The following is a 13,175-nucleotide window of genomic DNA, read 5'->3' on the forward strand; positions in this document are numbered from 1 at the left end:
CTCGTTTTGTCTGTCCACACGAGTGAGAGCGCTCATCGCACGAAAAAAGCTTCATGTGATCGTGGTCAGCGTGGTCGGCTGCTCATCTTTTATCTGAAGCAGACGCATTCAGTTTGTGGTCTGCAGTGAAATAACTGTGTGAACAGTTCACATCATTTACCTCCAACCCGGCACATGAAAACAAGAAGAATCAATGAATGAAATAATCCTGCATTATTATTTGTTTGACTTTGTTTTTGACATGGTTCCCATGAAATTAGGGCAGTTGTTTAAAATCGTTTGATTCCGAAGTGTTGAAGAGTAAATGAATAAAGCGCTCTTTAGGTGCTGCAACTTTTGTCCTTGGTGTTACTTTTTTGGTAAAATCTGGCCTGTGCCGGTACCAACTCAAACCTGTGACTCTGCAAACCGGGTTAATCCATTTATACTAAAAAGTTATCATTTATTTCAGTGCCCCATCAAACCAAAGCACATTAAAGAAAATCTTATATACAACTAGCAAAGATCTGAACAATAATTTCTTAATGTCAAAATAGACTTCAGGCCCTCGTGAAAAACCTGGTTTCAAAACACAGGTGTCGACCAAATGGCCTCAAATTTGAAAACAAATGAAAATGACATTGAAATAAAAACTTCATTTGATACTAATGAAATATTAGATTTTGAGTTTAAACACCTCTTGACACATGACCCAGTGATTGCTGGACCAGTGAGGTCCATCTAACTTGCAGCTTCACAAGTTGACCAGCATGTAGACCAGCATGTAGACCAGTTGGTTCTTGTTAGTGGGCGAGTGAAGACTGACTGTTTTGGGGTTGGTTGAGCTCATGTAGGACGCACACACACACACACACACACACACACACACACACACACACACACACACACACACACACACACACACACACACACAGTGTAATTCTTTGTAAATACGAGTAGGCTTGTGTAATTTAATAGGAAAGTGGTCATTGCCATAAAACTCAAATTATGTATGACTGCAGCAGCTCATCATCGTCTGTGTCCTCCAGACTGAGACTGCAATATATTAACAGTTTAAAGTTATTACAATTAGGATGTTGACAGCAAGAAATAAGCATAGTAAACACGAGCTGGTCAAATTCGTGGCAGGTCAAAACAAACAAAAATTTAGTTCAAAATAAATAAAAATGGGTTCAAACAAATAAAAATGGGTTCCAAAAAATAAAAGAGTGGGCCAAAAGAAGGTTAACTGATCAAGGTTTACTTTATTAGTCACCCCTTCTGCTGAACATGCTTTTTGCAGGAGCATCTGCACCGCTTGTCACCTTCAGTCCGGTAAGTTTAGGTTAAAAAAAACACCTCACACTTGTTCGTTTATTGTTGTTTTTTCAAACTCTTGGTTTGAGTGTCAGAGCCAGTGCACATCAGAATTTACTTTGCAGGCTGACACGCTGATTTTGGGGAAACAAATGGCAGAAATGTAGAAATGGTTTGGTCTGAGAGAGAAATCAGGACTTTTCAGGGTTGAAACATGTTGTCTAAAGGATTTATATCTTCCTCTTGTTTCCTTTTTATAGCATCAAAGAGGGAGAGGACACATAATCACTGAGATGGATCTGCATGAGGCCAAATGGAAATGATGTGAGTATCTTCTTACAAAATTAATATCGAACACAGTTTGAAAACCAGTAATTTTGGAATCATGTAAAACGTTGCTTTTATGAAGCCTGAGTTTGGATATCTGCATGAATGAAGCAGAGACGTGATTTAAGGTCGTATCATAATGAATTCACTGAAAGTTCACATTTCCTCCCATCAGTTCCAGTTTTTTCTTTGTCTGCAGGAAAAACCCTTTGAAGAAAGTTCTAGTTCTGCTTTTTCAGAGTCAAAAGTTGACTCATCGTGTGTGATAAAATGGTTGGAGAGTTGTCGTTGGACTTTCCAGGGAACATGTGACGCCGTGTCAAGAATAAAACTCCTGACCGAAGGAGAAAACCCGACTGGTTTTGTTTTTATTCTACCTTCAGTAGGTGTCCGTCAGCGTGCCAAATGTCGCGTGTAGATGCTCAAGTAGACTTTGTGAAGCCTTGTCGAGTTCCAGTGAGTCCATTTTTGCAGCTCAAATGTGTGCTCTCTTAAAAAGCCTTGGCTGTTTAGAGGTGAGAACTTGAACGGTTCTGTGTTGAAGTGGCCTGTTTTCCTTGTTCATCGTGTCTCCAGTATCAGTGTGCTGCTGCTCAGTCTGCACGAGGGAGAGTCTGGCTGAATGTCTGGAGGACGAAGACGACGATCAGCTGCTGCAGACTGTGACAACCGGCCTTCCGCCCATAAACACATCTCATCATGTTGTCATCGTTAGAGCCGGCGTGGCCTTCAGACATTTACATTTTCAAGAAAAACAAAGTATAGGTAATTACCTTTGGATGTAGCAGCTGAAGAACCGGCAATAATAGTCAGACTGGCAAAAGCAGCAGCAGCCAGATTAACAGTCGTACATGTCATCGTAATAACATTGATAGCAGCAGCAGCAGCATCAGTAATATGAAGGGCCATCCAAAATGTAGACTGTTGTGCTCGAACCGAGCGCAGTACAGTAATACGTTTTGAGCAGATGGAAGCAATAACCTTAAAGAATAAAAGTTATGTTGCTTGATCAACATCGGTTCCAGAGTTACACGTTTTTTGCGACCAATGCTACTGCTGCGCCCTGATAATCTATCTGTTCACGTGTTTCTTTGTCATTTTTGTAAAACAGTACATTTGCATTTGTGTTCATGGGCGGAGGAGTATAGTTTGGAAAAGTACTTAAGTGTCCTACAGTTTGAGTTGCCCTTGAACCTCTCCTGTCCTTACAGTATTAGTTGGTCAGGTGTCAATCTGTTGCCAGCCAATCAGAACAAGCAGAGAGAACTTTCTGGTAACCTACTGGGTTCTCAGAGGGGCGGGGCTAACGAGAGGGGCAGTGCTAACGAGAGGGGCGTGGCTAAGGAGAGGGGCGGGGCTAAGGAGAGGGGCGTGGGAAGCAGAGAAAGAGAAAGAGGAGACAATAAGACTTATCACGAGATGTACATTACAGGAAAATGTGTTTTATTGTTGTGTAGTTGTTTGAGTTCGACCGGAGTTTGTTATAGCCGAGTGAGGTCTAATAAAACCAGACGGTGAGCCTGATGGAGGCCGGCTGGGTCGGTACAACTCTAAAGTGCTGCGGTCACTTAGCTGCTAACAAGCTAGCAGCTTCGCTCAGGACTGAGCTGCATTCAGGGACAGAGATGCAGGACGGATGGTCCTTTCATCACAGCGCCTCCTGCTGGACACAAAGACTGTTATCTCCCTCTAAGGAACAGTGAGTACTGACTACACCTTCTCCTTGAGGATTTAAATGAGCTCCAACCAGCGCGCCAACGTTACGTCCCGTCACACTGACTCACATCCGGGTATTATTGAGTTTTTATTATCTGTAGGTTCCTGTTTGTGTTTAATACATGTTGACTGTGTTTCATTCAATGTGTGGTTTAAATATTAACGTGTTAAAGGAATGTTATTCCAACTAAAGAAAGTAAACAGGGCTACATGTGAATGCCTGAGTTTGAACTGAGACAGTGAAGCTGTATCTGAAGCTAACAGGCCGCTAGTAGTCAGTCTGTCCATTAAATTGGGCTTTTGTAGACACATTCCTAAGATCTATATTTTCTCCAATTCACCTCCCATGCAACAGGGGTATGATACATTCACTCCTTCTCCTTCTCCTCCTGCTCCTCCTCTCCTCCTCCTCCTTCTCCTCCTCCTCCTCCTCCTTCTTCTCCTCCTCCTCCTCCTCCTCCTTCACCTTGAACAGTAGAACTTTAGTATCTTAAAATAGAACTTCCTGATAGAACTTTGTAGTTTGGCTTTCTGGAAGAAATTATATTTTCTTGATTCTTGTTGTTCTGGTTTATAGCTTCATGGTTGAAATGAACTTATTGTAAGTTCCTTTGGATAAAAGAGTCAGATAAATGAAATGTAATGTAATATGAAGACCCTGAACCACAATTGGAATTGAGAAGGTGGACTACACTAGTAAACATAATGCCTTTTAAACACTCCAGGCCTGACCTTACTTTTACGTACCTGTTTGTGTTCGTGTGTTTGAACAAGGTGACCATAGTAGAGGCCGGCGGTCGTGTCGGAGGACGAGAGGAGACCTACAGGAACAAAGAAGAGGGCTGGTATGCTGAATTCGGGGCCATGAGAATCCTCAGTTCTCACGAATAAGTTGAAGATTTCCATATAAACATGACACACGCTTCTGCAGCGCTGCACCCATCAACTTCTCTGTCAACACAATCGTCCACTGGCTTGCTGAAACCCTGGACGTCAAGCTGAATGATTTCCTCATGGTTGACCCCGACACCTCCTGCCTGGCTAATGGGGTGCTGCAGAAGACGTATGTAGTGCAGCAAAACCCTGACATCCTCGGGTACGACGTGTTGGAAAACAAGAAAGGGAAGTGGGCCGACCAGCTGCTAGATGAATCTTTGAAGCAGGTATCTGAGAAGGAGGAAAACAAGGCGAGCTCGAAAAAGAGGAAATAAAAAAAACAACTCTGCTTTTCTGAAGCTTCGTATTCCCAGTAAGCACATAATGAGCAGTTTATTAAATTGGATGGTGCAACACTCATTCCATCACTTCCTCCATTTGGACCTTCACCTACACTTTCTGTCCATTTCCTCATAGGTCACTACTGACTGGTAATTGATCAACAGCACAAATCTGTCTCAGTTGAACTGTAAAAGAAACCACTGTGTGATTTTACTGCCCTTCTCCAATCAAATTCATTCATAGTGGAGGTTTGAATGTCTTTGTAAATGCTGGTCTTAGTTAAGTTTGATCTGCTCCAAGCAGCAATGCTGAAGCAAGAGTTGTTTAAAATCTTGACTAAAGATTTGATAACTGTGTGAATTTACGTCACTCTGAACAAACATGATGGATTTATTGGACAAACTGTCTTCAAGTGGCTTCGTTGTCCTCGAGCTTTCCCTGGTTTACTTCTTGTGACAGTTGAGTTACATGTTCATGGTTTATCACAAGGCTCGATATATGACTACTCTCAATAACTACTTGACTCAACTCGAAAGTTCCTTCTTTTCTGTTTTGCAGGTGAAGATGAAGTGGAGGCTAACGGCTGCAGGGCGGCGCTGGTAAAACATGACTGTTAGTCCCTGCAGGTGAAGAACAACATGAGATCAACACATATTCAATGGATTATGTGAATTTCTATTGATATTTGAGATCGTGACCAATAGCTTAAATGGGCTGTACCATTTTCAAATGTTTACCATCTGAAACAATCCGGTTTTCGTGACCGCTGGTACGTGAACATTTGTGACCTGAAACTGGAGCAGAGAAACATCAGATTTTGGGGAGGAGGTTGCAGGGAGCCAAATCCGGCGAGTATGGAGGTCGGGGAGCTACGATTGGGTTGTTGAGGGTGAGAAACTTTCAACGCGCTGAGCGGGCGTGTTGTCATGTTGGAGAACCCGGTGGCGCCACATTTCAGCTGGTTTGCAGTGAATGTTTTCCCTCAGCCATAGGTAGTTGCAGCAGTGTTGGACGGTTTCGGCGCATTATGATTGGTTAAAATTAACCCGAGGTCTACGCTCAATAGGATGGAACCAAATGAGTCCCTATGGAACGAGGCCAGAACCATGTTCACACAGTGAAACTGGGTCTGGTTCCCACCGGGCTACTCAACTCCGTGGTGAAATTACAAATGCTCACATCGCTGCTGATGTTGAGAGACGTAACTTGGAAGGTCACAAAGGTCACAGCTTCCCTCTGCTCCGTACATGTCACGGTGCTGCACTCGGTTCATGTGGAACCGGAGCAGTCTTTGAACTTTTGCTTCCCCCTGTATTACACAAACGATTAGAAGTGTGTAAGAACTGCAATCTGTACTGATAAACCGAGGCTTTCTCCACATCATTTAGTATTTGAATCTTGATGTTTGGAAACATGACTGCTCATCATTTTTTTAACGATTTTGTTTCAAGGAGTTTTATGCCTTCTTTTCAAGTAACTGAAGACACAATGTTGGATTTTTGTTTGTTTAATCTGATTCAGGAAGGAAATCTGAGTGCAGAAGCCATTAGGATGATTGGAGACCTGACTTTAGTGGAGCGTAGAGATGATCTATATGCAAAATGAAATCAGTGACAACACCACGTAAAGCCTGGCAACTATTCAAAACTTTTTTTCACAGTTGAGCTTAAACGTTTAAAAACCCTGAACAGAAATAAATCAGTGGCATTAATCAGCGGTCCTGAAAGTTCTAGAAAACTCAAATTACTCTCTTTTTTGCAGATGGCACCGTTTTATATATTTTAGTTATTGACTTCTCAAAACAACGTGGGAATTTTATATAATTTGATCTAAAGTCATAGTAATATGTATTCAGTAATTTAACATGTAACAGTAAAGTACATTTTGATTTATTTTTCAACCTTGAACAATCACCTTTAGTTGATGTGATGGATGCATGTTACTGTTTAAAGCATATGTTTAAAACTGTCGACACTGGATTCCAGACATGGGTACAACCTTGATCCAGATGGTGGCAGCCAAGAGCTAATCTCAATAAACACGAATGACTGCATGTTATAAACCGTTATTAACTATCTAATTATTTACCCGTGCAAAACCGTCACGATAAATTCCTTCAGACAAAAATGCCTGCCGTAAGAGTGGCTATTTGTCGTTTTGTTTTAAAGTGACAGTGAAGTGACTGGTGGGACGGACCTTCTTTCTGTCATTAATGCATCGGTCCACCTGAAGTCCAGAGTCAAGCATATCAACCGGTGGGATGAAGGAGTCACAGTCATTCCAGACAGATCAAGACTCCTCTCTTACTAATCTGACCGATCAACACCACCACCAGCTCTCGGGTCGGAAGAATTGAGTCTGAGCAATGAGCGTTGTGTGATGAATGAAAAAAAGCAGACCAAAAGGTGACATTTGATGTGTCGTCATTCAGTCGTAGCCTGACGATCACATCACATCATTTGTAATCTGATTTGGAGGATTAATTTCCTCCTAAAAGAATATTTGTAATCAAATCCTTCTCATCTCTTCATCCTGTCATGTCAAGCCCAGTCTTGCAGACCATCGTAATTTAAAATCGTCGGGTGTTTGGTGATCTTGTCTGTCACGTGAACACCAGAATGAACAGTGGCAGAGCAGCTATTGAAAGCACTTTTCTCACTTCCTTAAAACCGAACTCAATCAAAGATGCCAATCTTCCATGTGGTCGGCCGATGAAACAAACAAAGACGAATTAGTGGTATAAAACATACTGAAGTTTCGTCATGGCAGTTCCCATAAAAACGGTCCAGTTATTGTAAATCACCTGATCACATGAGATAGCAATCGCATAGGCGGGGAAGGAGAGACAAACATTCCAGAGAAGTATAAAAGTCACCAATTCATTAGAACACTGTGGCATCAGGTTTTGGCGGAGACGCTCCTTGAAAGGTAGGAATTTGTTATTTGATCTGAAATAACTCATTAAATCCTCACTGTGCATATGAAACTATTTAGGAGGTAAATTATAAAAGATTATATATCCTGTGGAAGATTGGATGAAATCAGACCGTGAAAAATGGAAAGAAGGATTAAACTGAGATACAGCTACAAAAAATAGGTTAGGTTAGATTAGGTAGTTACTTTTTTAATCTCCACAGCAGCATACAGGAAAGCAATAAAATAATAATAAAATAATAAAAAGCAATTAAATAACAGTAAAATAAATAAATATAAAATGCACAATAAATACAGTATAGATATATTATAATTTCATATTTAAATACAGAAACGTAAAGTAAAAAACAGCCAGCAGATGTGTAAAAGATGCTGCTGCTTTGTATGCAAGAACAGAAACCGTTGTTCTTTGTATTTCTTTTTTTTAGACACTTTTTATCAGCAAAATACATAAAAACTAAAGGTAAAGCTGTCGGAGATGAAAAGTTTCCAGCTTCAGTTCTTCAGTGTTTCTGTTTCTCTTCCTCAGACGAGCCGGTAGAGATGGATCCACATGTGGTGACGTGGAAATTAGGTGAGTACGAAATGTTGTTTCACAGACGAAGCTTTATTTGGTTGTACTTCTTTTGTTTTTTGATTATTTTTTGTTTGTAGAATTTGGTTTGAATTGTTGAATAATTCTTCCTGTCCTGTCCTGTACGAGCTGAGCATATAAATGTTGCTGTGGTCAGTTCCCTGAGCTTTATTCCTGTCTGCGGTTTCAAACCACTGAAGAAATCAGCGCTGCACACTCGCTGTACTTCTGCTTTTCAGCACAAAGGAGTCATGAGTTCAGTTTGATGAAATGAGGAGAGGGAAGTGTTTACTGTAACATGTGACACACACTGACCAGGAGAGCGGGAGCATAAACCCTCCAACTGAATCTCTTTCGTTACAGCGTCACTTTGTTACTATCGTTCTTTATCAATGCACAAAAAATCCCAATAGGAATAAATTAGTTGAGGCTCAATTCAAATTGAAGTGTGACAAAAATGTTATGTTTTTCATCTGTAGACCAACACATGGTGATGAAGTGGGTACAGTTTGGCAGTTTAGACAGATTTTTAGTTGAAGTAGTAGCGCTTCGTTTGAAAAAAGAAAAAAACATTTTAAAATGTTTCTAACTCGAGTAGAAACGTGCAACATTGGTATTGAAAAGTTGAAGTTTTCTGGAGAACCGAAGTAAAAACTTGCAGGTTAACAAATTAAAATTGTGGGAAACTTCATGTTTATTCACCATTTCTGTCCTCTGCTAAAAATGAAGGAAGGTTCATGCGCTGCTATTTACTTGTGTCTTCAGTTGCGGCCGGTGTGCTGCTGCTCGGTCTGAACCACATCACGGCTGCAGCCCGTCTGAAGGAACATCTGTCTGACTGTCTGGAGGACAAAGACTACGATCAGCTGCTGCAGACGGCGAAGACCGGCCTTCCGCACCTAAACGCATCTCATCATGTTGTCATCGTTGGAGCCGGCATGGCTGGACTGACGGCCGCCAAACTACTGCAAGACGCAGGACACAAGGTGCTCGCAGAGGGCCGATACTTCAGAGCTACTGTCATTGTTTTGTTGGCCACCAGGGGGCAGAAATCTGGAGTTTCTCTGGCGCCTGGTGCAAGAAACCTTGGTGTTTTATTTGAGAGTATTTTAATTATTTAGCAGCACACCATAAACCTCATCCATTCATCTTTTCAATCACCTGAGATGGGTTTCCAAAATTGTCTTTCCCTCTTTAAGGCACAGAAACCATTTAAGTTGCTTTTTCTCCACATTTGAATTATTACGTCCAGCTTTTTACTTTCTCAACCAAAAATCTGTCCATCAACTTCAGACTGTGCTGAACGCAGTTTGTCAGGTTTTTAACCAAAGCCACAGGGTTTGGCCATTTTACCACCATGTTAGCAAATACATACGTGGGGAAAAATAGTTTAACAAGCAGCAATCAATAAGTTACCGGACTGTTCCTGTTGTGCGCGAACGGTGCGCGGCACCGCAACGTGCTTTACTTTTTCCTCCAACGGACACTGCTGGCTAACGGTTTCATTTATCTGTTTGAACAAGGTGACCGTAGTCGAGGCCAGCGGCCGCGTCGGAGGACGAGTGGAGACCTACAGGAACGAAGAAGAGGGCTGGTATGCTGATCTGGGTGCGATGAGGATCCCAAATAATCACGAGTGAGTAAAAATACCTTCTCTTATAGGAATGCCTGTATTACGTACATTACCAATTATCTTTAGCAGGTCAAAAATATCACTTCAAGTACTTAAATATACTCAACAATCAACAGAAACTCTTTGACAGCTGTTTTGATGTGTCGGCCAAATATAATTCTCCAATCTATTCGCTTTTGTCTCATTTATGTTCCTTAAAATCTCTGAATTGGAATTGATACATGCAAGTACAACACTAAATGTCTCGACTCACATTTGGATTTTCTAGTCGCGAGCTAACGGCCTCATCTCCTCACAGCATCGTCCGCTGGTTTACCAACACCCTGGGGGTGAAGCTGAATAAGTTCATCATGGATGACCCCAACACCTTCTACCTGATCCACGGCCTGCTGAAGAGGACGTACGCAGTGAAAGCAAACCCCGACATCCTGAAGTACAAACTGCTCCCGAGTGAGAAGGGGAAGTCGGCCGACCAGCTGCTGCAGCTGGCGTTGCAGAAGGCGAGTCGGGATGCCTGTGTGGTGTTTCCGTGTCGGTTGGGTTTGCACCCAGCGCCACTGCCGATAACTCTGAACTGTACTCGGTCTTTTCTGCAGGTGAAAGATAAAGTCGAGGTTGACAGCTGCAGAGCTGCGCTTCAGAAGTACGACCACTATTCTGTGCAGGTACGTCACAATTTTAGGTCTAAAAAGTCTGAAACGCGAGTTGTGGAAACATGATGTGAATTATGCTCCTCGGCTAACGCTTATTTTGAAAGGGAAAAAAATCGTATGGTTTGAATTTGAGGAAGTGAACATTTTGTGTTTGGTGTTTGAGGAATACCTGCGAGAGGAAGGAGGTTTGAGCGCAGGAGCTGTGAGGATGATCGGAGACTTGCTCAACGAACAGAGCCTCATGCACCTGGCTTTGACCGAGATGATCTACATCGAGAGCGACGTCAGCGACAGCATCTCGTAAGATTGGTTAATGCATTTTGGCATTCACATTAGTCTGGGAAGTTTTTGGTTCAAAAGCAAGGAACCTCTTGAAGCATCTAAAACAAGTGTTTATAGCTGTTTTTCATGTTTCCCTCTTTTTACTCCACCTTTACTATGTCTTGTCTGGAAGCAGCTAGCAGGGACAACTCGGTGACAGACGCTATGTCTTGTAGGCCAAATCTGGAGAATTAATTTTCACGCAGGATTCACAAAAACAAGTCGACTCTGATCCACGTTCTAGTTTCAATGAGAAGACTGAAAATCTTCACTTTTTTTTTTTTTTTTTGAAGGTATGATGAAATAACTGGTGGGTCAGATCTCCTCGTCAAATCTTTTCTCACTGTCCTCGATGTCCCCATCCTCCTCAACTCGAGGGTCAAAAGCATCAAGCGTTCAGGCGAGGGTGTAACCGTGCAGCACCAGACAGATCATCAGTCCTCTTTGACAGACCTGACTGCTGATGTCGTCCTGGTAACAACCACAGCCAAAGCAGCCCTCTACATGGACTTCAGTCCGCCTCTCTCCATCAGAAAGATGAATGCCCTGAGAGGAGTCCACTACGACAGCTCCACTAAAATCATCCTCACCTTCAGCAAGAAGTTCTGGATGAACGACGGCATCCGAGGAGGAAAGAGCATCACAGACGGGCGCTCTCGATTCATCTACTACCCCAGCCACAGTTTCCCAAAAAACAACACGATCGGCGTCCTCCTGGCTTCCTACACCTGGTCTGACGACTCCCTCGTCTTCCTCGGTGGGAGCGACGAAGACCTCAAAGAGCTGGTCCTGAGAGATTTGGTTCAGATCCACGGGGAGTACGTCAGGTCCCTCTGCACCGGGGTGGTGGTGAAGAAGTGGAGCTTGGATCCTTACAGCTTGGGCGCCTTCGCTCTCTTCACACCCTACCAGCACTTGCAGTACGCCAAGGAGCTCTTCAAGAGCGAAGGCAGGGTGCACTTTGCTGGTGAACACACAGCCTTCCCTCACGCCTGGATCGAAACATCCATGAAATCTGCCATCAGGGCGGCGACCAACATCAACAACGTGGCACGCAAAGAGAGTTCTCAAAGTCAACACCACCACGAGCTCTAAGCTCCCAAATCTGTGCAGTCTGTTTTAAAGTAGTGACGACATGATGATGAAGACAAATTACAAAAGAGGGTCGCACTTTAGCTTGATTGATTATTGCTTTAACTTAATTGCTGCACAATTGAGTAACCTGTACTTGATTTACTTCGTCTATCAGATAATAAGAATTAAAAGACTACCTTGGTAAATTTCCAGACCTTAAAATGACATCATTAAATCACTTATTTTGTCTAATCAACAAACCAATGAATGCAGGTTTATCTCTTTTAGACTTCCGTTTTTTTAAGTTATTAAACAATTAAACGTGTCTTGCAGCTTACTTTGGTGTTAACTGTCAGAAAACAGTTCCACGTATCTGTCAGGACTTTTTTTCAAACGTCACTCAGGATACAAACATTGGTGAAGCAAACTTGTACCTTCCAAAAAGCATCATCTTCACAAAACCAAACCACAAAAAACCTCTGCAGGTGGAAAATCTTTTATTTCGTTGTTAGGTGATCTTTTTATTATTTTTTTTTTTATTGCAACAGTCAGTCAATAAAAACAAACAGCTCTAAAAACAAGGTCAACACACAGAAGAAGAGTGGATAAATGAAACTGATCTGTAGTTTAAGCTGGGTGCAAAAACATAACCAAGAAGTCCAGCAGGAGTAAACGGTGAAATTTGCTGACATGACATGTTTCAAAAGGGTTCATTTGTGGTCGTGTCGATTACACACTTGGTAATTTCTGCTCTGGAGTTATATATTTTGTCACCCCAAGCAGTTGCTGGAAAGGACTTAATTTTCACTTTTAATTGGATTCATATTTTCACATCATTGATTTGTGTTTTTGAACTTTTGCACATTAATATTGGGTCATTTGTGCCGTAATTTGCTATTTGTTTACAAAAACTAGTAGTTTGTGTTCTGAAATGTCTTTGTGCTCTTAGAAGATTTACTTTGTCTGCACAGATTGGTCATTTCAGGAAGTAAAAATCAGAACAGGAGCTCTATGATTGCTGTTTATGCTGATGACATAACTTTAATTTATTTTTGTGCATTCAATGACATCAAATCTAAAATTCTACTGCAACTTGCAATAATATGTTCTAATTTATTACTATGATGAAACACACCAACTAATTTAATAGAATTCTGCTCATCCAACGAGGTTGTTGTCTTTACTTGTTGCTGCTATGGCAACTAAGCAGTTTTCCCGCTCTGTGTAGAAACAGCAGAGGTAAAACCAAACCGCTGGGCAGACTGAACCAGATCCCAAACACCAGCGCCAAACACCCGGCGCCGTCACTCAGCAGCTCTGAGTGACCCAAAGCAAGGCTCAGAAGCATCCCAAGAAAATACACGGACAGAACTGCCAATATGGCCGTGATGGTGTTGAAAGCCCTCTGCTTCGATTGGTCCACCCGCTT

At 42.1% G+C, this 13,175-nt stretch overlaps 1 protein-coding gene across 1 annotated transcript; it reads left to right on the forward strand.

Moving 5' to 3' along the window:
- The first annotated feature begins 7,445 nt into the window (after positions 1 to 7,445).
- Positions 7,446 to 12,071, forward strand: LOC138636548 (L-amino-acid oxidase-like). The gene is made up of 8 exons (XM_069724600.1): positions 7,446 to 7,485; positions 8,021 to 8,065; positions 8,831 to 9,051; positions 9,589 to 9,701; positions 9,997 to 10,198; positions 10,295 to 10,363; positions 10,515 to 10,651; positions 10,966 to 12,071. Exons 2-8 carry the CDS (start codon positions 8,035 to 8,037, stop codon positions 11,765 to 11,767), a joined length of 1,575 nt encoding a protein of 524 aa, XP_069580701.1. The 5' UTR covers positions 7,446 to 7,485; positions 8,021 to 8,034; the 3' UTR covers positions 11,768 to 12,071.
- Positions 12,072 to 13,175: the final 1,104 nt, after the last annotated feature.

This window comes from Brachyistius frenatus, unplaced genomic scaffold (assembly GCF_029030835.1).
Source record: "Brachyistius frenatus isolate BFR_SWC_R1_liver_20210118 unplaced genomic scaffold, ASM2903083v1 Contig_384, whole genome shotgun sequence".
Classification (NCBI taxonomy): Eukaryota; Metazoa; Chordata; class Actinopteri; family Embiotocidae; genus Brachyistius; species Brachyistius frenatus.

Excerpts from the sequence above, each read along its gene's own strand:
- LOC138636548 (XM_069724600.1), top strand. The coding sequence starts at position 8,035 with ATGGATCCACATGTGGTGACGTGGAAATTAG. Across the intron at positions 9,702-9,996 it reads AGGATCCCAAATAATCACGA|CATCGTCCGCTGGTTTACCA; the intron begins GTGAGTAAAAAT and ends ATCTCCTCACAG. Across the intron at positions 10,364-10,514 it reads ACGACCACTATTCTGTGCAG|GAATACCTGCGAGAGGAAGG; the intron begins GTACGTCACAAT and ends TTGGTGTTTGAG.